Source organism: Panthera pardus, unplaced genomic scaffold (genome assembly GCF_024362965.1).
Source record: "Panthera pardus isolate Hobbes unplaced genomic scaffold, ASM2436296v1 HiC_scaffold_12, whole genome shotgun sequence".
In the NCBI taxonomy this organism is placed as follows: Eukaryota; Metazoa; Chordata; class Mammalia; order Carnivora; family Felidae; genus Panthera; species Panthera pardus.
The window spans coordinates 49,465,751-49,489,671 of NW_026526677.1; the positions used below are offsets into that span (position 1 = coordinate 49,465,751).

Below are 23,921 nucleotides of genomic sequence, written 5' to 3' on the forward strand. Positions count from 1 at the left end.
GACAGCTCTTTGAGAACTGCTGGCCTATTCTTTAACTGATGACAAATGGAATCATACAATGTGTCCTCTTCTTTTGTGTATGGTTTCTTTTGTTCAGCATTAACTTTGTGAGGGTTATCTTCTTTTTTTTTTCTTAATGTAGCTGAAGTTCATTCATTTTAATTGCTGATAGTAACAGTACACTATGTAGTATGAAGTTATTTATCCATTCTGCTATTGATGGTCACTTGGGCTGTTCCCAGGATTTGGTTACTATGAATAATGGTGCTAAGGAAGTTCCTTTAAAGTCTCTGAGTGAAAATGTGCATATATTTCTACTGGATATGGATTTATATATATACATGCAGAAGGGGAATTGCTGGTAGGCTACATGTGTCAAACTCTTCCAAAGTGATTGTATCAATTTTCACTCCACCATCAGGGTGGGAGTACTCTCCTTGCTGTGCATACTAGATAACACTTAATATTGTCAATCTTCTTTTATTTTTAGCCATTCTGATAGGAGTACAGTGGTATCTTATTGTGGTTTTAATTTGCATTCCTAAAATGACTGATGATATTGAGTACATTTTCATTTGTGTTTTGGCTACTTGGCTATCCTTTCTGATGAAGTGCCTGTTCAAGTTTCTTGCTCATTTTTAAAAATTGATTTGTCTCTCTTTTTCTTATTGACTTGTAATGGTTCTTTGTATATTCTGGATATGACCAATTAGTTATTAATAGATATTGCAATATCTTCTTCCCTTCTGTGATTTACCTTTATTCTGTTAATGGTGAATTTTGATAAACAGAAAATTTTGAGTTTTGTGTGTGTGGTGACAGCACCTGAATTCTACTCTGTTAGCAAATTTCCAGTATAAAATAGTGTTGTCAACTATAACCATCATGCTGTACATTAGATCTTTAGACTAATTCATCCTACATAACTGTAACTCTGTACTCTTTAGCCATCTCTCCATTCTTCCATGCACCTTCCCCGGTAACCTACCATTTTACTCTCTACTTCTATATATACTTTTTAACTATATATACTATATATACTTTGATACTATATAAGCTTTTTAGATTCTATATACAAGTGGGATCACATAGTATTTTTATTTCTTTATCTGGCTTATTTCACTTAGCATAATGTCCTCCAGGTTTATCAATGTTGTCACAAATTGCAGGATCTTCTTGTTTCTTAGGGCTGAATAATATTTCATTTTCTATGTATATACAGAAGACACAACAGAAGACACAGAACAAGATGAAGAAGAAGAAATGGATGTAGGAATGGATGAAGATGAACAAGAAACAGCAAAGAAATCTATAGTTGAAAACAATGAATTGTAAATTTTACTCTCACCACTTGGATCCTATGTGGAGAGGGAATGTGAAATTTAAATCATTTTTTTGGGAGAGACTAGTCCTTGTACCAATGACTGTGGCCAAGAAGATGGAATGTGCTAATTTATATAAACCAATTAGGGCCAACTCCTGGAGATGGAATTTGGGTCAGTTTTCCAAAGCACATGAGTTACTTAGGGGAGAGGTGGATGGATACCTGAACGAAATGAATGAATGAAAATCTGTGCATTGTTAGGAGTAGATAATGGGTTATGGAGGCTTGAGAGGCAACCAAAAAAATGTCTTGCTACATTTTCCAGTGAGCACAATGAGCTTTGGCCTTGACTACTTTTGGATCCCCCTATTGACAGAAGTTGCCCCAGTTTAGTAGGAACTAAATAACTCTTTCTGTGATAGATTTGTTTATTTGGTCGTCAGCACTGACTTCCAAGTCCCTCTAGTATTCCTTCCAGCACTGCATAGTCTGCCAAGCTAAAAAAAAAACCCCAAAAAACAAACCAGCATAAACAGCTCTTCTAGGCTCCCTTGCAGCTAGGGTCCTGGATGTGACCTATATTCTGCTAGTGAAATGTACTCATGCGAGATTTGAAAAGTAGGGGTGAGACAGAGGGTATTTTCCATTAGCTTTTGGCTTTATTTGTTTTCGCTCATAAACAAAGTTGTAGAAATAATTCCATAGGTGTTGAGAAGCAGATACTATGATGGCAACTTCCTTATTTTGATTCTTGAGAGGTTAAGTAACTTGCCCAAAGTTACATAGATAACAAGTGACAGAGTTCAAGCTCAGGTATCTGAATTCACAGCTACTTGGAGAGTTCTTGAGGTTTGCCCTGGTTGTGCAGAAATGGTGGCTTCCCTGCAGATGAGTTCTGGTGTCTTTGGGAATCATCCCTGAAGCCTAGCCCTCTTGCTTTTCCAAGCATTTCATGAGTTCTCAGTTCTCTATATTAGGTAATTTTAGAGCCATTCAGTTTCCTGCATTGAAACCTCATTAGCACGAAAAAGCGAAACACCCTCTGGGATCTGAACAGAGCTAGCTTATCTCCAGAAATTCCAAGTTTCCTAATTACATTCATGCCACGGGTATGGATTCATAATCAGGTTTCTTGCAACAGGCAGGGGCAAGTACCTGTGCTTTGTCATAGTCATAGAATAGCCCAAATAGAAGAACTTAGGAATATGGTACCAGCCAGCCTTTGCTTCCATGGGTCTTACCTCTACTGGGTGTGTGGGGGATGAGACTCTCTTTCACTGTGTGCCCACTCTGTGCCAGAACCTGTACTCAGCGCTTCACAAACACAGTGTCATCCGTAACTTTGACCCAGCAAAGCAGGTATCTATAGTTTATCTATTGGAAAACTGAGACTCTGACCAAGATCTCACAGATAATAATGACAGGATCAGAATTAACATTCAGGGCTGTCTGCACACTCAACCTATACTCATTTACATTAGAAAAAATCTTCTCTCTTCTTTTTTTAAAAAAATTTTTTAATGTTTATTTTTGAGAGAGAGAGAGAGGCAGAGCGCGAGTGGGGGTGGGGCAGAGAGAGACAGAGACAGAATCAGAAGCAGGCTCCAGGCTCTGAGTTATCAGCGCAGAGCCTGATGCAGGCTTGAACTCACGAACTAAGAGATCATGACCTGAGCTGTCTTCTTAATTATAAAAGTAATACATGTTCATTGTAGAAACTTCATCATCATCCCTTTGGTGTCATGGTAGCAAGACAGAAATAAGGGCTACTTTTTCTACAAATGTATTTACCTAACTGTAAGTCCCTGTTTCTTCTATTACATATGCTGCCCCAGTTTTTGATATACGATATATGAACTCTATTTTTTTCTTTTCTTTTTTTCTTGAATATTGGCATGAATACTGTTTTAGAAATAAGAAATAATTGGAGCGCCTGGGTGGCTTAGTTGGTTAAGTGGCCAACTCTTGATTTCAGCTCAGTTCATGACCTCACTGTTCATGGGTTCGAGCCCAGTGTGGAGCTCTGCACTGGCAGTGGGAGCCTGCTTGGGATTCTCTCTCTCCCTCTCTCTCTGCCCCTTTCATCTCTCTCTCTCTGTCTCTCAAAATAAATAAATGAACTTAAAAAATAAAAGAAATAATTGACAAACTTGCTTGTGTTGACTTAGTAATAAATGAAAGGGCATTGTTAGTTTTCTGCAAGAAAATTGCAGAATGGATAAGCAGGTAATTGCGAGGAATCCTAGGTCACACTTTGACATATTACCTTATTATTAATAGGCTCTAAGAGCTCATTTAAAAGGATAATAGTATCTCTAATATCAGTAATCTTATATGATAATTTTTAAGACTGACCAGTTGTGTGTGTGTGTGTGTGTGTGTGTGTGTGTGTGTGTATTTTGATTTCCCATTCTCTTCCCACAGGCTTTGGGCAATAGTTAGCAATGTTGCACAAGAATTAAAAAAAATGTTACCTGTTGCCTCTTTCGCCTAAATTGGTCCAGGATGATAACTTACCATAGTCAGGTGTCAACAATTCTAGGGCAGCAGGAAAAATTCACTTATACTTTATGGCTGAAAATGGACTACAAACAAACTTCACACTTAAAATTTTCATGATTTTCAAAAATTGTTGGGATCTAGACTTCATTCAATTTTCAGTTACTTTGGTGGTCATGATAATAAAAACCACCTCCACTCTAGTTCTTCTCTTCCTTCTTCTTCTATGGCAATATAGTCACATGACTCAATAACCTAAACATATAAAGAGATAATCACTGGAAACCTCCCTCCCATCCTCCACCTCCATCTATCCAGCCATTTCCTTAATTTCTTGTATATCTTTCTAGATTCTTTATGTATATGTAAACAAATACAAATACAGATTCTTGTTTTTCTTCTTCCTTTACACAGAAGGTGGCAGAATATCTACATTATTCTGCACTTTGTTTTTCTCATTTATTTTTTTTTTAAGATTTATTATGTTTTTTGAGAGAGAGAGTGTAAGTGGGAGTCAGAAAATTGAAAGTGGGCTTTGTGCTGACAGTAGCAAGCTTGATGTGGAGCTTGAACTCACAAGCAGTGAGATCATGACCTGAACCAAATCTGATGCTCCACCAACAGAGCCACCCAGGTGCCCCTGTTTTTCTCATTTAAAAGTATATCTTGCAGGGGCTCCTGAGTGGCTCAGTTGGTTAAGTGTCCAACTCTTGATCTCAGCTCAGGTCTTGATCTCAGGGTGGTGAGTTCAAGCCTGTGTTGGGCTCCACACTGGGTGTGGAACCTACTGAAAAAAAAAAAAAGTATATTTTGGAGATCTTTCCATATTAAAACTGTTAAAATGGGGGTTCCTGGGTGGCTCAGTTGGTTAAGCATCTGACTTTGGCTCAGGTCATGATCTCACGGCTTGTGGGTTCAAACCCTGCATCCGGGTCTGTACTGACAGCTCAGAGCCTGGAGCCTGCTTCCGATTCTGTCTCCCTCTCTCTTTGTGCCTCCCCCGCTTGCATTCTATCTCTCTCTCAAAAAACAAACATTAAAAAAAACCCTATTAAAATGTATAGAGCTTCCTCATTCCTTTCTGCAGCTGCATAATGTTCTATTTTATGGATGTCACATAATTTCTATTTCCAGCCACTTATTGATGGACATTTGAGTTGCTTCTAATCTTTTGCTTCCACAAACAGGCTATAATGAATGGCTTTGTCCAGATGTCATTTTCTTAGACATGAGAGTCAATCCATATTATATATACATGTATTTATTTAAATCAATATTTTAAGATTGCTTTTTGTAGAAATTATGTCCATATACACTCTTACCACTAATGTTTGAAATACCCATTTCCCTAGTCTTGCAAGGAGAGTGTATAATCAAACTTTGGATTCTTGTTTCATATGTTTAAGATTCACTTATTTCTTTTAATTCATATCCTTTGCCTATTTCCTTTTGGACTTCTGGTCTTATTGATATCTAATGGCTCTTTATGTATGAGGGATATTACTCCTTTGTGACCTGATATGAAGATATTTCTCCCAGTTTATTATTGATTTTTTGACCTTAATTATAATGTTTTTAAAACATCAGAGTGGAGTGCCTGAGTGGCTCAGTCGGTTTAAGCGACTTTTTTTTTTTTTTTAGTTTTTATTTATTTTGGGGAGAGAGAGAGAGTTACAGAGTGCGACCAGGGAACAGGCAGAGAGAAAGGGAGACACAGAATCGGAAGCAGGCTCCAGGCTCTGAGCTGTCAGCACAGAGCCCGATGCAGGCTTGAACTCAAGAACCGGGAGATCATAACCTGAGCTGAAGTCGGGTGCATAACCCAAGCATCCGGCTCTTAACCTTGGCTCAGGTTGTGATCTCATGGTTGGTGAGATCAAGCCCTGTGTTGGGCTCTGTGCTGGCAGCGTGGAACCTGCTTGGGATTCTCTCTCTCCTGCCCTGCCTGCACCTCCCCACTCATGTTCCCGCTCTCTCTCTCAAATAAATAAACATTAAAAAAATCAGAGTATATTTTTGGAAGGTTGAACCTTTTTAAAAGTTTATTTATTTTGAGAGAGAGAGAAAGTGAGCACAAGTTGGGGAGGGGCAGAGAAAGAGGGAGAGAGAGAATCCCAAGCAGGCTTCGGCTGCCAGCGCAGAGCCCAATGCAGGGCTTGATCCCCTGAACTGTGAGATCATGACGTGAGTGGAGATCTAGAGTTGGACGCTTAATCAACTGAGCCACGAAGGTGCCCCTGAATGGTTGAACTTCTTAATCTTTTATGGTTTCTGGATTTTGGGTGATAGACTTTCCGATGAAGGTATTTTCCCATTTTTCTTTCTGTACTTTTGGAATTTTTAGAAAAGTTAAGTCTTTTATGCATTTGAAATTAACTCAGGGAGACATGAGGAATGGATTCGACCTCATTTTTGTCTAAGTAGCTACTCATTTGTCCCAATACCACTTATTTAGTGGTGTATATTTTCTCCAATGAGATGTCAGCTTTATTATATTGTATCTGTGTATAATTTTGTGGCTATTTCTGGATATTATATCCTACTCCATTAGCACTCCATCTCTGTTTATGCGAACATTACACTGTCTGCTTACTGAGTTTCATAACATCTTTTAATATGTGGTAGTATGGATCTACCTCTCCCACCATTGCTCTTCTTTTTCACACTTTTTCATTATTCTTGCTCTTTTATTTTTCTGTGTAAACTTTAGAATCAATTTATCTAGTTAAAAAAAAAAACCTCTTGGATTACACTAAAAGTTTTAATTAAGTTATAGAAAACTGACATTTTTATGATGTCAAGTATTCCTGTCCAATAGCATGTTATATTTCTACTTGTTCAAGTTTTCTTTTGGATGGTGTTTTAGTAGTATTTAAAATTTTTTCTTCACATAGGCTTGAATATTTCTTTCTGTATTCATTCAAGGTATTTAATTTTTTGTTGTTGTTATTATAAATAGGGTAGTTTTCTATCACATCATTTATATTGAGAAAACTTGATTTCTGTATATTGATGTTGTTCCTTACTAGTTTACTGCATTTCTTATTGCTTGTAGCAGTTTTTCAGTTGATTTTCATAGATTTTCTAGATATACAATTATATTTCCTACAATATGCCTCTCTTCTAATTTTTATACCTCTAATTTATTTTTTCTAGTTGATTTCACTGAAGATTAAAAAAAATTTTTTTTAATGTTTATTTGAGAGCTAGAGAGACAGTGCAAGTGGGAGAGGTGCAGAGAGCGAGGAAGACAAAGAATCTGAATTAGGCTCCAGGCTCTGAGCTTCAGCACAGAGCCCAATGAGGGCGTCAGATTCACAAACTGTGAGATCATGACCTGAGCTGAAGTCAGACACTTAACCTACTGAGCCACCCAGGTGCCCCATAAGCAGGAATTGTCACTGTATATTTTGGAAGAGGTATTGAGAATGGACTTTTAGGTCTTTGAGGGCAGGATTTGCCTCTGATTCATCTTTGTGTCTTGTATAATGCCTAACACAATGCCTGGCACATGTGGGCTGTACAGAGCAGTGGTGAAGAAGGATCTGATGGCAGACATTTTGGCATTGCGTCCTGATCTGCCACTTTCTAGCAAGTTACTTAACCTCTCTTCACTTCAAATTCTACATCTGTAAAATAAAGATAATGGTGATATCCACTTCACAGAGTTTCTATGAGGATAAAATGAGCTAATGCACATGAAGTACTTAGAATAGCATCTGAAATTTTGTATTCACTCAAATGTTAAGTATTATCATTTTTAAGTAAGTATTTACTGGAAGGATTTGTAACCCTCTGTAAGCAAAAGAGAATGTTGATGTGGTTTTTAGAACCATTGAAAAAAATAAATGGAGTCCTGGCATTTACACCAAGATAACATCAACCTTGTAAATAAAATAATCATTTATCTCTTAGGCTCCTAAGAGGATTCAATTCTACCCAACTATCTTTCTTCCACTTCATTGAGAGGATCACCTGCTACTCAGCCAAAGTTTCCCAGTGGAGGCTTATATGGAACTGAATAGGAATATTTGGGGGCTGTAAATAACAGAAAACCTAATTAAAAAAAAACCCCAGTGAACTACCCCTTCACATCCATTAGGATGGCTATTATTTAAAACAAAACAAAACAAAACAAAACAAAACAGGGGTGCCTGGGTGGCTCAGTCTGTTAAGCAGCTGACTTTGGCTTCTGTCATGACCTCATGGTTTGTGGGTTCGAGCCCCACATCTGGCTCTGTGCTGACAATGCAGAGCCTGGAGTTGCTTCAAGTTCTGTGTCTCCGTCTCTCTGTGCCCCTCCCCTGCTCACACTCTTTCTCTCTCCCTCAAAAATGAATAAACATTAAAAAAAAATTAAAACAAAACAGACTGTAAGTTTTGGCGAGGATATGGAGAAATTGGAATTCTTGTGCGTTGCTGGTGGGAATGAAAAATGGTGTAGCTGATATGGTAAACAGTATTGAAGTTCTTAAAAAAATTAAAAATAGAATTGCTATTATGATCCAACAATTCCACTTCTGGATATATACTCAGAAGAATTGAAAGCAGAGACATAAAAAGATACTTGTACACCCATACTCATAATCATATTATTCACAATAGCCAAAGGGTGGAAGCAACCCACTGATGAGTGAATAAACACAATGTGAAATACACATACAGTGGCATATTATTCAGACTTTAAAAGAGAGGAAAGGGAGACCTGGGTGGCTCAGTCGGTTAAGCATCCTGACTCTTGATTTCAGCTCAGGTCATGTTCTCACAGTTCGTGAGTTTGAGCCCCACATCAGGCTCCATGCTGCTGTGCAGAGCCTGCTTGGGATTCTCTCCCTCTTTCTCTTTGCTCCTCCCCCACTTGCACGCACACGTGCACACACACTTTCTCTCTCAAAAATAAATAAATAAACTTTAAAAAATTGTGCATTTACTTTAAAAAACAAAAAAGGAAATTCTGACACAGGCTACAGTATAGATGAACCTTGAAGACTTTATGCTTGGTGAAACCAGCCAGCCACATGTAATGCATGATTCCATTCATATAAGGAAACTTGGAGTAGTCAAATTCATAGAAACAGAAAGTGGAATTGTGGTTGCCAGGAGCTGGGGTGGGTTGGGGTAGGGGGATGAGCAGTTATTGTATAATGGGAACAGTTTCAGTTTTGCAGATGAGAAAAGATCTGAATGTGGATGGTGGTGATAGTTGCACAATGCTGCTAAATTGTACACTTAAAAATGGTTAAAATGGTAAATTTTATGTTGCATATATTTTACCACAATTTGAAAACAAAGAAACAGGCCCAATTCAAACAATAAGAATGTGCACTGGCACATAGAACTAGAGACCCTGAGATGGGGAGTGCCTCTGGGTTGGCTCTAGTGTTTCCCTTGGTTTACCCTCTTCAGGTTGGTACCAAGATGGCTACTACAGTTTCTCACTCACTGCAACCACATCCCCGGAAGAAAAGAGAACACTTCCATTCCAGCCTTTCAAGCAAAGGGACTGATTAGAGTGCTGTCATATGCTTATTCCTGAACCCATGACTGTTGCAAGGGGGATAGAATGAAAGATACTGTCTCAGCCAAGTCCAGAGCCTGAAGTTGAGGATGGGGCAGCTTCCCTCAGGAACGTGGCCTGCCTTAGGAAGGGATGACTAACTGTTAGGAAAGAGAAAGGAGCAGATGGGGATGAGTAGGCAACTAGAAACATTTGCTACCTCACATCCAGCTCAGACATATTGAAAAAGTTTTTCAGGAGATGTGAAAGCCATCCATGGAGGAGAAATTAACAGGTGAACAAGAACAGATAGGTTTTCCTTTTAGCATTAATTCTTAGGAACTGCTAACCTGCAGACTTCGGAACTTTCATCCATACCTCATTGCTTTTGGGGGGACATCTCAGCAAACACCTTTTTCTCTGAGGTATAGTAATATTCATATTACTGGATAAGATGTATCATTTCATTCGCTAAATATTTAGTTTTTAAAGTTTTATTTTTGTTTATGTTTGAGAGAGGGAGAGAGTGCGTGCACACATGTGAGCAGGGGAGGGGCAGAGAGAGAGAGAGGAGGGACAGAGGATCTGAAGCGGGCTCCATGCTGACAGCAGAGAGCCCAATGCAGGGCTTGAACTCATGAACTGTGAGATCATGACCTGAGCTGAAGTCAGATGCTTAACTGACTGAGCCACTCAGGCACCCCTAAATATTTGAGACCCACTTCCATGTTTTTTAGGCCAAGGGAAGAGTGTGGGCAAAAGAAAAGATGTATGGAAGAAAAATGATAAACTACTGGTATAAGTAGTTTGATGTCTCTGGAGCGCATAGCCTGTGAGAGAATGATAGGAGAGAAGCTGGAAAGTAGAATGGGATCAGATCATAAAAGTCTTGGACTAGGCAGTTCTTGTTTCAGCTTACTTAGGTAAAACACAGTAAAGTGCATTAAGCTTAAGCCAACATCTCAATTTTTACATATGTATATAAATCCATACAACCACCACCCAGATCAAGACCTAAAACATTTCCAGCATTCCAGAAGTTTCCTTCATGCCTTTCCCAGTCAATCCCCATCCTCAGAGGGAACTACTATTCTGGCCTCAGTTGCTGTTAATTAGTTCTGTCTGTTCTTAAACTTCAGAGAAGTGGACTTGTACAATTTTAGCCTTTTGTGTTTGGCTTCTTTTACTCAGTGTGATGGTCATGAGATATCTCTGTGTTGTTGAACGTCTGAGACTATGTTCATTTTATTGCTCCATAGTATTCCATTGAATGAATATCCAGCAATCTGCTAATGCATTTTCTAGTTGACGGCCATTGGGGTTATTTCCAGTTTTGTGCTAGTGTGACTATAGCTATTGTGAACATTCTTGTACATGTCTTTTGGTGAACATGTGTACTCATTTCTCTTGGGTATATACCTAGAAGTGTGTAGGCACGTTTTTGTCTTAGTAGCTACCACCCAACAGTTCTCCAGAGTGGTTGCATCAAGGGAGTTTTGACTTTAGCCTGAGGATGACTGGAAACAGTGGGGTGAAATTTACATTTTACTCTGGCATCCCCTATGGAAGATGGGTGAGATTGTAGACAGACTAGTAAGGAACCACAGACTATGAGTAATAGACCAGGTGAGGGATGATGAGGCCCTGAGTTCTGGAGGCTTGCATGGAGGGAGAGGATGGTTCTGAGAGATGATAAGAAGATAGACTTGACACGGTTGTTTGCATGTAGTAGGGAGGGAATGGAGTCTAGGATGACCGCCAGGTCTCTGACTTGGTGTTGGCAGAATGGCAGCACCCTTCTCTGAGAGAGGGAGCACTTAGGAAGGAGCAGGTTTGAGGCAGAAGATGAGCTCTTTTTTGAACATCTTGAATCTGAGAGACCTATGTGAGATCAAGGTGGAGGTATCTAGTAAGCAATTGGATACATGGAACTGATGTTATGGGCAGAGATCCAAGCTGGAGATTTCTGTGATGGAAACAAGGGAATGGGTGAACTTTCAGAAAGGGGATGTAGAAAGAGGATCCCAGAAAGTTGATTGAGAAGGCATTTCCTGAGAGGTAGGAGAAAAATCAGGAGCTTGGCCTGCTGTGATGAAAATCCAGGGAAAAGGAGTTTCCAAAAAGAGTTTCCAAAAGCTGCTGAGAAATAAAAAAAGATGGGCATTGAAAGGGGTCCGGTGAATACAGAGTTTAACCTAGCCATACATGGTGCAGAGGCACCCAGGGTCTTCTGTCTCCACAGTCTTTCTGTGCTAGAAGCCCACACGGGTGAGATGGGCTGATTGGGGCTATCTTCCCTCTCAGGTCTTGTTCACTGGCCTCTCAGCCTGAGGCAAGGGAGAAGGAGAGGAGGAGGGAGATACAGCCTCAGTCTAGGGACAGTGGCTGTGGCCTCTCAGAGAAGTTTGTGGAGACCTCAGCTGGACAATAGAGGGCAGATGGCAGCTAGTGCAGGGCTCACCAAGTCCCTCCTGACATTGGAACACTGAAAACATTGACATTTGAACACAAATTTCCCCTGGAGCCTTTCCCCTATGGAAATTTCCAGTTGTAAACCATACTGACTTTAATCTGAAGTGTCAGAAAGGTTGCCCAGGAGTCTGGGAGCCAACCAGCTGAAAGCACATTTGTGTGGAAGTCGGGGCAAACAAAATAGGATTCAGAACATTTTTTGAGATTTGCGCCAGTGGTGAACTTTTCCAGGAAACATGACAAAACTGACCCTCTTAAGCAAAACACTGGGTCTTATCATAATTAATTTGTATTCTTCCTGAAACATAAACTTGGGGAAATGGTGAAGGGAAAGAACAGCACATGTCTTATTTCTTTACCAGGCACAAGGGGCTGGAGGAGGCTCCCATAGAGTTTAATGGGCAGCTTTATGTATTTCTATGCTTTGACTGGAGCTAAAGAGGTCTGTGCCACACAATGGGCAGTTTCTAGTTGGATTTTAAAAGAAAATAACTTTGATCATTTCAAAAGCAATGAAGCCTGATGCAGCGAAGAGAAAAGAAAGCGGTAATTTATGGCTACCATTAAGGACACAAAGACAAAGGCGGAGGGAACATTTCACTAAGTGAAGATTTACAAATGTGTAAAAACCATCCTTATGACTAAAAATAGCGGAGTGTCTCTCGGTACCAAACAAAAGGGGATAGGAGGGAGGGGCAAAGACAGAAAGAGGGATGCAACCTGCCTGCCTTCACTGGGGATGAAAAGGTCAAAAGAAAAACAACCACAGAAAAGTTATTTTCTCAGATTCTTCATCAGGCAGCAGCACTAACAATGAAGGCCCAAAGAGGCAGTCTTCACCTAGGCCCATGGGCATGGGAAGGACAGGGGGCGCAGTTGGGGTGTAGTGCTACAGAGTGGAGAGCTCTGGGAAGGGCATGGACCCCAGGAAGACATGTTTTTGTGCATGAGTTAGGTGGGTATTTTTTGTGATGTTTATTTTTTTTCTGATTACCAAAGGTGTGTTTGTGTGTGTGAATAGATAGATCTATATATACACTATTCATATATATTCATTATTGAATTTTCTCCTGTAAATATATACACACATACACATAGGTATGTATGTATGTATGTATGTATGTATGTATGTACGTATGTATATTTACAGGAGAAAATTGGATAAAGAGGAGCTCTGATTAAAACCACTCAGTATTTTCTTGCATCTCGAAATTGTAGCTGCATTTGTTCCTGGAGTGATGCTGAGTGTAGTGGGCTCTGTCATCCATGGCAAGGGGGGTATGGGAAGTCCCTGTATACATGGGTTCCCTTATCAGGACTGTCTTGCTTGGAGGGCCAGCTCACATTTGCCACCTGCATCTGCAGCTGGCCCAATCTGACATTAAGAGTTCAGGTGGTCATAGATACCATCTGTGCCTCAGGCAAAATTGGTGGTTTCTTGTCCTTGGTGCTCACCTTTGACCTCTAGCCCCCTTTCCCTTCACGTTTTGGCTGCCCTGTACATACACGTTGAACTAGTGTTCAGTGAGATGAGCATCTTCTGCTGTGATTCCTGGCCCATTAGTGCACCAGAGAGGCACAGTCTAAGCAAGTGCCTCAGTGGGACAGGTGGGACACTGCCTGGGGCTGGGGATCACAGGAGGCTTGGGCTGGACAGAATGGAGAAGGGTGCAGAGTGTGTGTGAAGGTGAGCGGGGAAGCTGGGGTTGTCTCCCCTGAATCTCCTGAGGGTCCAACCACATTACTCACCCCAAGTGGAGAGGTGGGAAAGCCCTACAGGTGGCCTTGGAGTTCAGGGAGTATAGGATTCTGAGCTACACAGGTCACTTTCTGGGAGCCTCCCGTCTGAATATTTCAGGCCAGAGTGCTATTTGTCCTCACAAAGAGGGACTGGGTCAAGTTGTAGGGCACTGCAAACAGGCAGAGCACGAGGCTCTGAGGGCTGGAACGGAGCAGCGGGGGTGCAGGAGCAGCGGGTTTGGCAACGGGGCCTGCACTGGGGACGCTGACAGCCGCCCTCCGGCCACCACGGCCGCGCCCCCTCCACCCCGAGCCCGGAGGGGGAAGGGAGGGGGACTGGAGGGGAGGCACTGCCCCCCGCGCCGCCCGCCCCGGCCCGGGGAGGACCGTGTGAAAATGAGGCCGGGGCTCGGGGGCCGGGCGGGGCCGGGCCGGGGGTGTCAGAGCGCGGCGGGCAGGGCGCCCGCACACACCTCCCGGAGCCGCCGCCACGCTCGCCGCCTCTGCCCGCAGCCGCCGCGCCATCCATGGGGGTCTTGGGCCGCGGCTGCCCCGGGACGGCCGGGGCGCTGCTGCCGCTGCTGCTGCCGCTGCTGCTGACCGCGGCCGTCCCGCCCGGCCGGAGCCGCGCCCCAGGGCCGCCTGAGGGTGAGTGTCCGCACCTCCGGAGCCTCGGGCACGCACCTGGCAGGGGCATGCGGAGCCGGCGGCGGGAAGGGGTCCCGGGTCCCCTGGTGGGGTCGCGCCGCGCTGGCCCGCCCCGGGCTCGGCTGCGGAAGCTCCGCGTGGCCCCCGCTCCCCTGGGGCCTCACCCGCGGGCCAGGCCACGGAACCACCACCGCTTGGGCTAGAGGCCCAGGGCCTGAGTGCTGCGGCCCGGCCTCGGACACGGGGCTAATGACAGTTCCCAGCCCGGTCCCGCCGCCCGGGGTCCCTGGAGAGCGCCTGGTAGTCAGTCTCTCACCCGCTGAGAAAGACGGAGGGCACCAGAGTCACCGGGGTCCGGCTCCTCATTGTGTAGATGGGGAAACGGAGGGCCCCGGGCGGGGTACGTCCGTGAGGTCTCGGCAGCTTTGCTCCTGCTTTTCTTCTGGGGCCGGGAAGTTCGGCCGGCTTCAGGGTTGGCTCCGGAGAGTTTTCTGCCGGTTGAGGATCCATCCGGGAATACCCCGTAAGCCGCAACAAACCTGGGTTTTTTGTTTTGTTTCGTTTTGTTTTGTTTTCTGCTGCCAGAGAAAAGTACTCTGGACGTTCTGCATTAACAGGACTCGTAATATTTTCAAAACTTTTGTTTTTAATTAACATCCTGGAGTGGTATCAACCCAGGAAATACTTCCACCAAGGCCGGTTTCCAGGTTGAGAGGGTGAGCAGCTGGTTGATGGGGTGTGGGAACCATTCCCACTTTGCACCTCCATCTGAGGGCTGGGGATGGTGTGGTCAGAGCCCAGGGCAAGCTACTCCCCCATCCCCCAAACCCTGAGAAAGCTGACACTGCCTGGTTTTCACAGTGTTTTGTTTTGTTTTGTTGCCAACCTGGTCTTTCCTTCAACAGGCATTTGTTATTGCCTACTCATGTGCCAGGCACTGTGCTTGGCATCAGGGACACCCACTCAGTCTGTAATCAAGACACCATTTAGAGGGGAGGACAGGCAGGAAAACAGAGAGTGACAATTCTGTGTGATATGTGTTATGAAAGGAGATAAATATGGGAGCAGGTCGTGGAGGACACCCACCTACACTGGGGGATCATGGTAGGCTTCTTGGAGAAGGTGAGTGAAAGAGTGTGTGTGTGGGGGGTGGTGTAGTCTAGTCAAAGGGAACAGGCTGTGCCTGGGAAAGGAGCCTGGAAGTGGTATGGTTCATCCCAGGGTTCCCAAAGAGTTTAGCTGATGAGGAGTGAAGGGGGGTTTCTGGTGGGAGGTGAAGCTACCAGAGGACCAAGGCCAGATCACAGAGGGCTTGGGACACCATACCAAGTGCTTGCTATGCTCTTTTGCAGATGTGGACGAGTGTGCCCAAGGGCTGGATGACTGCCACACCAATGCCCTCTGTCAGAATACACTCACCTCCTACAAGTGCTCCTGCAAGCCTGGCTACCGAGGGGATGGCAGGCAGTGTGAGGGTAAGTGACTGGGGTACCTGTGGTGAGTGGGCCAGCAGGTGAAGCTCCCTACCTCCTCAGCACTTGTAATGACCACTCATGTTGGTAAAAGTGCTGCTCCTCTGTCCCCCCAGGTCATACCACCCACCCCCAAAATCCATTTCAGACCCTTAAAGCACTAGGAACATCAGGTCTTTCCTAGAGCTGATCATACAGTTTTATGTGGTTCCGAAATGTCCTTTTGTCTGGCTTGTGAAAAAGAAAAGAGGTGCTTTAGTATTTTTGGTGCCTATCAGTTTGGGAGCAGAAAGCCCCAATCAGGAGAGCCGTGCCTGCCAGGGAAGGGCTGATCCTGCGCCTCCCTGGGGCAGTTTACACCCTCGCCCAGGAGTCTGAGTGCAGGAGTCTTTCCCTCCACTGCTGGCTCTGGAGGCTCCATCTTGTTCTTGGCTTCAGGCTGGCGTTGTGACCTCCCAAACTTTAGAGGTACACCAAGCACCAGCCTTATTTGAAGCTGCATGTTCACCCTGGAAAGATGTAGGCAGAGGGATACCTTGAGCCCTTGGAGTTCCAGATCTTTGAGCCTAAAGTCTGATCTCTGTCATCCTGTGTTCTGGGCCAGTGTCATGAATTCTGGAATTCAGAACTAGCCAGAGACTGGGTACTGAAAGGAGGAGGCTATTCCTGGGGATGGAAATCATGGCATGTTGGAACTGGCAGGGCTCTTCAGGGGAGCTCTGACATTCCTATCGCTCAGATGTGAGACCCTGAGGCCCCTGGGGAATTGAGAGGGGGGCTTGTGGCCATAATAACACAGTTAAAAGAAAAGTGAAAGAAAGTCAGATGTTTACCCTATCTCTGTCCCTGGACCCATATCTCCTGTATTCACTCAGCTTCCTGATGTCCTTCTTTGGTGATAAATCCTGATATTTATACTTTGTGCATGAGGAGCAAAACTTGCCTCTCCTATCAGAGGAGACGTGCTCCTGGTCAGGTTCGTAGCAAATGGGGTTGGTAGTCTATCCTTAAAGCCCTTGTGTTTCTTCAAGTTTGTGTTTTCCCAGAGATAGGCAGCCATCTCTCACCGAAAGACTACCTCTCCCTGAGACATCTCTCTGCAGGTTCCTCCATACCACACTCTCACTGTATTAAATATTCTATTTACAGTACTGGAATTCACACATGTTGGTACCCTGCTTGGGGGAAAAAATGTTCACTCTTTCACTGGTTTTCCAGTCACTGTATACTCTCTGGGGGTGGAGATGGGCAGAAACTGTGCTATGGTTTCTTTGAGTTAGAATACATATTTAGTAAGTGATGTTGAATGACAAGTGGCAGGAATTTCCTTATTCTTAGCTGTTGGGCTTGACGTATGACACATGGAATTGAATTGCTGACAGTTTATAGCTGAAAAGCCTACTATTTAGCTTAAAATAACTAAAATGATTGACTGGAATTGTTGCTTTTATATATTTAAATTGGCTCTAAAATGATAATATATATTATTGGTATAAAAGTCAAACAATACAGAAAATGTATGAAATAGTATCTTTTACTTATTTATTTTTAAGTTTATTTATTTATTTTGAAAGAGAGAGTGAGAGAGCATGCCATGAGTCGGGGAGGGAAAGAGAGAGAGGGAGAAAGAATCCCAAGCAAGCTCCCTGCTGTCAGCACTGCACCCTACCAGGGACTGTTTGAAGGGCTTGATCTCAGGACTCTCTCAGGGCTCAGTCTCACAAACCATGAGATCGCGACCTGAGCAGAAATCAAGAGTCTGATGCTTAACCAACTGAGCAACCCAGGAGCCCCTAGAGGGATTTGATCTTTTAAATGCCTGTAATACTTTTGAATACATATGAAGTTATGTTTTTTCATTATAAGAATTGATATGGTAGGAATTGACACAATAAGTGAATGTCCTGTGTTTCCTCACAATAAAATTAAGGTTATGCATTTGTAGTAATACACAAAGTAAAAGTAAAAAGTAAAAGAAGCTTTTGTCAAGTCTACTATGGAAGTGCTATTATATACTTTTTACTGTATTACATGGGGAGGAGACACATAATGTTAATATGTCCCCCTACTGGTGATATTAACCTTGATCACCTGGTTAAGATGGTGCATCCTGAGGGGAAAAAAAGTTACAAACAGAGATGGAGGCAAACCATAAGAGACTCTTAAATACAGAGAACAAACTGAGGGTTGATGGGTGGGGAGGGCAGGGAAAATGGGTGATAGGCATTGAGGAGAGCACTTGTTGGGATGAGCACTGGGTGCCGTATGTAAGTGATGAATCTGCTCCTGAAGCCTGAAGCTCCCATCTGCATGGGAATCTGCTCCTGAAGCCAAGAGCACACTGTATACACTGTGTATTAGCTAACTTGGCAATAAATTATTAAAAAAAAAAAAAAGATGGTGCATCCTGGGTTTCTCTGTTGCAAAATTACTATTTTTTCTTTTTGCAATAACACACATCTTAAGGTAGATACATTCATCCTGTGCTAATATTCTGTTACTTCTCAAGTCTTTTTTTTTTAAATCTTTTTAAAAAAATGTTTATTTTTGAGAGACAGAGAGACAGAGAGCAAGCAGGGGAGGGGCAGAGTGAGAGGGAGACACAGAATCTGAAGTAGGCTCCAAGCTCTGAGCTGTCAGAGCAGAACCTGATGCAGGGCCCCAACCTACAAACCATGAGATCATGATCTGAGCTGAGCTTAGCCAACTGAGCCACCCAGGAGCCCCTCTTCTCAAGTCTTTGCCCACTGATTTTGGCATCCAACTGTGGATCTTGTCTGCAACAATTATTACTATGATGTAATAATTGGTAATTTTGTATTTCCCTCATTCCATATACATCTATTAACTGAGATTCTTCTGTAAGGAAGACTTGTTGCTTCTCCCCCATTTATTTATGCATTGATTTATGTATTTATGCCAGTATGGACTGGTAGATATTTAATTATATGTATAGTTATTTATTTTGGGCTCAAATTGTTTCAGCTTTAGCCATTGAGAGCTCCTTCACATTGTTTCCTGTGTCCTTTTGACCTGCCCCCATCCTTTTTGGGGACAGTTCTTTGTTTTCTGGTACCATAAGATACCACAGACTCATCTTGTATTTTCCCATCCCAGCCCTGGAACCAACCACTTCTTTAAGGAGCCCTGGTTTCTTTTATTGGAAAATGGTATATAGCAACCAAGATCTGAATGCTTGGTGTTCTTACTGTTACTGGGATGTCACTGCTCCTAGGCTATCTCACTGGACAGAACTAGGAAACATATGTATGTATTCTAACCCACATATACACATTTATCTATATTTATTGCTTATATTTATCCATTTGTATATATATTAAAAACAATGACTTACACTGATGATGCTTTGGATTCCAAAACAATGCCACAAGATTCATTGAATCTCCCTCTTTGGTTATTCATAACTTCTTTTTCCAACAGTGAGAAAGGTGGCTCTCATTATCTGCAAGATAGTTACTTGTTTGTTGAATCCAAGTATACACATAAATAATTTACAACACTATTAATCTATAGCCTTGCAAGTAAAACAGATTTACGAGAGTACAGTATCTGTTTGTAGCTATCTTTATTTTTAGCCTTACAACATTCAGTTAATATATTGGTTTTCAAAGTCACTTGGTTAGTACTTTTTTTTTCTACATTTCTTTCAGTGTGGTTGTTATTCATTTGTAATACAGTTGAGTTCATTTGTTTCTGTTTGTATCCTATTTTTTATGTGTTCTTCCCCCACCTCTGTATACTAGTTTATATATGTATGTACATAAGAAGATATGTATTTACTTATGTATATATGTATGTATTCATCCATGTATCACTATGGTGCTGAGAGTCAAAACTATATAAAAAAGCATACTCAGGGGCGCCTGGGTGGCTCAGTCGGTTAAGCGTCTGACTCTTGGTCTTGGTTCAGGTCATGATCTCACAGTTTGTGTCATTAAGCCCCACATTGGGCTCTGTGCTGACAGTGTGTAGTCTGCTTGAGATTCTCTCTCTCTCTCTCTCTCTCTCTCTCTCTCTCTCTCTCTCTCTCTCTCTCTCTCTCTTTCTCTCTATTTAAAGTTTAAATAAACTTTAAACATAAAATAGAATAAAATAAAATAAAATTAAATTAAAAGGCACACTCAGAGAAGTATTACTCCTTCTCCCTATTCTTGTTCCTCTGTTCCTCATTCCTCCTCTCTCTCTCTTTTTTAATGTTTATTTATTTATTTATTTTGAAAGACAGAGAAAGAGACCATGCATGTGAGCAGGAGAAGGGCAGAGAGAGAGCAGGGGAGGGACTGTCGGGGCAGAGCCAGACGTGGGGCTCAATCTCACAAATTGTGAGATTGTGACCTGAACCAAAATCAAGAGTCTAATGCTTAAACCGACTGAGCCACCCAGGTGCCCCTCATTCCTTCTTTTCATCCTTTTCCCACATACCATGGATTGATTACCAATCTTTTTTAGTTTCTGATTTATTCTCCTGCCTCCTACATTTCTTTTGCAGCAAATGTGTAATTTTCCTTTTAACTACTTTAGTGAATTCTAATTTGTATACCATAAAAGACACCAATTCTAAATAAGTATAAAAATCAATGATTTTGAGTAAATTAGCTGAGTTGTGCAGCCATCACATAATCCACTTTTCAAACATTTCCCTTGTCTCAGTAAGATCCCTTATGCCCAGGTACAGTTAATCCTTATTCCCAGCCCCAGCTCCAGGCAGCCTCTAGTCTACTTTCTGTCTCTATAGATTGGCCTTTCTGGATATTTCATATAAATAGAATCATACAACATGTGGTCTTTTGGTTTTGGTTTCTTAAAAAAAAATTTTTTTTAAATGTTATTTTTTAATTTATTTTTGAGAGAGAGAGACAGAGCGTGAGTAGGGGAGGGGCAGAGAGAGACAGAAACACGGAATCTGAAGCAGGCTCCAGGCTCCAAGCTGTCAGCACAGAGCCCAACGTGGGGCTCGAACTTGTGAACCACAAGATCACGACCTGAGCCGAAGTTGGCTGCTTAACCGACTGAGCTACCTAGACGCCCCTCACCCAGCATGTTTTTGAGGTTCATCCATGTTGTAGCCTGTACTGGCATTTTATTTTATTTTTTAATTGTTAACTAGCATTCTGTTGTATGGACATACTATATTTTGTTTATCCATTCACTGGTTGATGGACATTTGGCTTGTTTCTACTTTTGGGCTATGTTGCTATGAACATTTACCTGCAAAGTCTTTGTTATGGACATAATTTTTCATTTCTCTTGAATATATACCTAGGAGTGAACTTTCTAGATCACACATGGTAAATTTATGTTTAACCTTTTAAGAAACGGCTATACTGTGTCCAAAGTGGTGCCATCTTACATTGACATCAGCAGTATATAACGGTTCCCATTTCTCCACATCCTATTGTCTGTCTTTTTAAAAAATAACTATTTATTTATTTTTGAAAGAGAGAGAGAGAGAGAGAGCCCAAGTGGAGGCAGGCCAGAGAAGGATCTGAAGTGGGCTTGGCACTGACAGCACAGGGCCCGATCCATGCAGGGCTCAAACTCATGAACTGTGAGATCCTGACCTGAGCCGAAGTCAGTCACTTGTTTAACTGACTGAGCCACCCAGCCTCCCCTATTGTCTGTCTTTTTTTTATCATAACTGTTCCTGTGAGTGTGAAATGGTATCTCACTGCAGTTTTAATTTGAATTCCCCTAATAATTAATGATGTCGGCCGTCTTTTCATATGCTTTTTTACCCATTTGTATATCATCTTTGGGTGACATGTCTATTCAAATCTTTGCCCATTCGAAAATTGGATTGTTTGTCTTCTTTGTTGTAAGAGTCCTTTGTAAGTCCTTTATAACGTATGTGATTTGCAAATATTTTCCACCAAACTGTGGCTTGTCTTTATTTTCATAAGTATGAAAGTTGTAAATTTTGATAAAGTCCAACTTATTAATTTTAAAATTTATGAATTGTGTGTTTGGTGTTGTATCTAAGAAATCTTTACCTAATCCAAGGTCTCAAGATTTTCTCATAAAAGTTTTATGTTTTCTCTTTAAAGTTTTATAGTTTAAGCTCTTATATTTGGGTCTCTGATCCATTTTGAGTTGATTTTTGTGGAGATATGAGGTAAGGGTCCAAATTCATCTTTTGCTGATGGATATTGTCTAAGCACCATTTGTTGAAAAGACTATCATTTCTCCCAACAAATTGGACAAGACGATCATTTGTCCCAACAAATTAGACAAGAGTGCTAAAGCACTCTTATCTAAAATCAAGTGACCATAAATATAATGGTTTATTTCTGGACTCTATTCTGTTCCATTGATCTGTTTTTCTTTATGCCTGTATCACACTGTCTTGATAACTATAGATTTTTGGTAAGTGAAAGTCCTCCAAATCTGTTCTCCTTCTTCAAAATTGTTTTGGTTCTTCTGAGTCTTTTGCATTTCTATATAAATTGGATAAGCTTGTCAAGTTCTGTCAAAAAACATGCTGGAATTTCATGTGTATGTTTTTTCATATTCCCTTATTTTTTTTCCCTGATAATAAACTACGGGTACTCTCCCACATTTTGATTTTTTAACTTAGTAGTATATCCTAGAAATCACCCTAAATCAGTTCATAGAAATCTTTCTCATTCTTTATTTTTTTAATTAATTAATTTTTAACAGCTGCACAGTATTGGATCGAATAAATGTACCGTAGTTCTTCAAATACTCTCTCCTATGTATGGGCATTTTGGTTGTTTCTAGTATTTTGTGATTACAAACAGTACTGCAGTGAATTACCTTGTGCATATTTATTTTCCTGTTGTTGGAGATGTATCTTGAGGATAGAGTCCTAGAAGTGGGATGGCTGGTTGGAAGGTAAATACATTATATCTCCATACTAAAGAGATGCCACCTGTCTGGCTTACTTCTGTTTTATTCCTCAGACATTGATGAATGTGAAAATGAATTCAACGGAGGCTGTGTCCATGACTGTTTGAATATTCCAGGCAATTATCGCTGTACTTGTTTTGATGGCTTCATGTTGGCTCATGATGGTCATAATTGTCTTGGTAAGGAAAACAGTTGGAAATCGCAATTCTACTCTACCTACCCTCCGGCACCCCACCCTTTTCTTTCCTTTGATGAAAACATACTCATTAAAACAAAAAGGGGATCAGAGACTTGTGTTTTCTGCCCCCCTCAAAATCATAGTCCCTGAGAGAAAACCAGGTAAAGTGCTTTGGTTTATATGTAATCATTCATAATGTAAATTCTCCATTAGTCTAAGGATATGGACAACATCATTGTTACTACGTATTGACCTTCTAGCATTGACTTGTCACCTGTAAGATCTTTGATTTAATGCTGTAAGTATCTCTATTCTAGAATTAGGTAAAACTACTTATTCTGAAAATTCTAAATATGTGATTGGATTTCAGCCAGGTAACCCCACCTCCTTTTTTCTTGAAAGGCAAAGGAGTTCAAACAGAAACCTTCCATTAACATCATCCTATTATCCCACAAAACAGAAACATCTGTCGGAGTTTTAGTTCCTGAGTTACGGACTGCAAAGAGCATTGTTTACATTCGTTGCTTATGCCAGGAATAAACAGAATTCAGAAATAGCAAGCAACTGGATGGGACTGGGTGTGGAATAGTCTTAGAGGATGTAGCACACTTGGCAGAAAGGTATTCATGGTCTGTTTGCATTTTAAGGCTGGTGTTATCAGATGTGCAGGAGGACATCATGGGACACAGATGGCATCAGGGTCCTTTGATGCTGATGACCTTTTATGCAGTTAACCTGCTGATATCTGCTTGGCCGACCAAGGAGTAACTTGAACCAGGTCCTGACACAGAGTGGACAGCTACTGAGATGCTCCCTTATAGTACAGGGGGAATGGCCACTTGATTAAATGCTTTGAGATCAGCATAGATAAGTACAGACAGAACTTGTTTTTTGAGTGGTAGAGAAGGAAAGTCTTTCCAAAGTCTTTTGATTCTGGGAATCAATCCTTGTATGATGTTTATCCCGCTTCACTGTCACCTGGAACCCCATCCTGAAATAGATTTTGTCCCTTCCTATTTGTGCTCTGTGTGAGAGGTCAGTCTTTGGGTCAGACCACTTGGCCTTCAAAGCCTGTAGCTGTCAGGAAGATTTGATTGAGGGCTGGGGGCTCACTAACCCCTTTGCAGACTGTCTAGGGCAGCCAGGCCTCAAAAAGACACTAGAGAGACCATCATGACAACAATAATCAATTGAGATTAATTA

At 41.8% G+C, this 23,921-nt stretch overlaps 1 protein-coding gene across 6 annotated transcripts in view; it reads left to right on the top strand.

Annotated features, from left to right (window-relative positions):
• The first annotated feature begins 13,920 nt into the window (after positions 1-13,920).
• SCUBE2 (signal peptide, CUB domain and EGF like domain containing 2) overlaps positions 13,921-23,921 on the top strand; it is a 62,802-nt gene continuing 52,801 nt past the window's right edge. For 2 of the 6 annotated variants that reach the window (XM_019456246.2, XM_019456252.2), the window contains exons 1-3: positions 13,921-14,180; positions 15,533-15,655; positions 22,594-22,719. In XM_019456246.2, the coding sequence (XP_019311791.1) occupies positions 14,060-14,180; positions 15,533-15,655; positions 22,594-22,719 (370 nt within the window). In that variant the 5' untranslated portion in view covers positions 13,921-14,059. The other 4 variants (XM_019456247.2, XM_019456251.2, XM_019456245.2 and 1 more) reach the window with 3 other exon arrangements.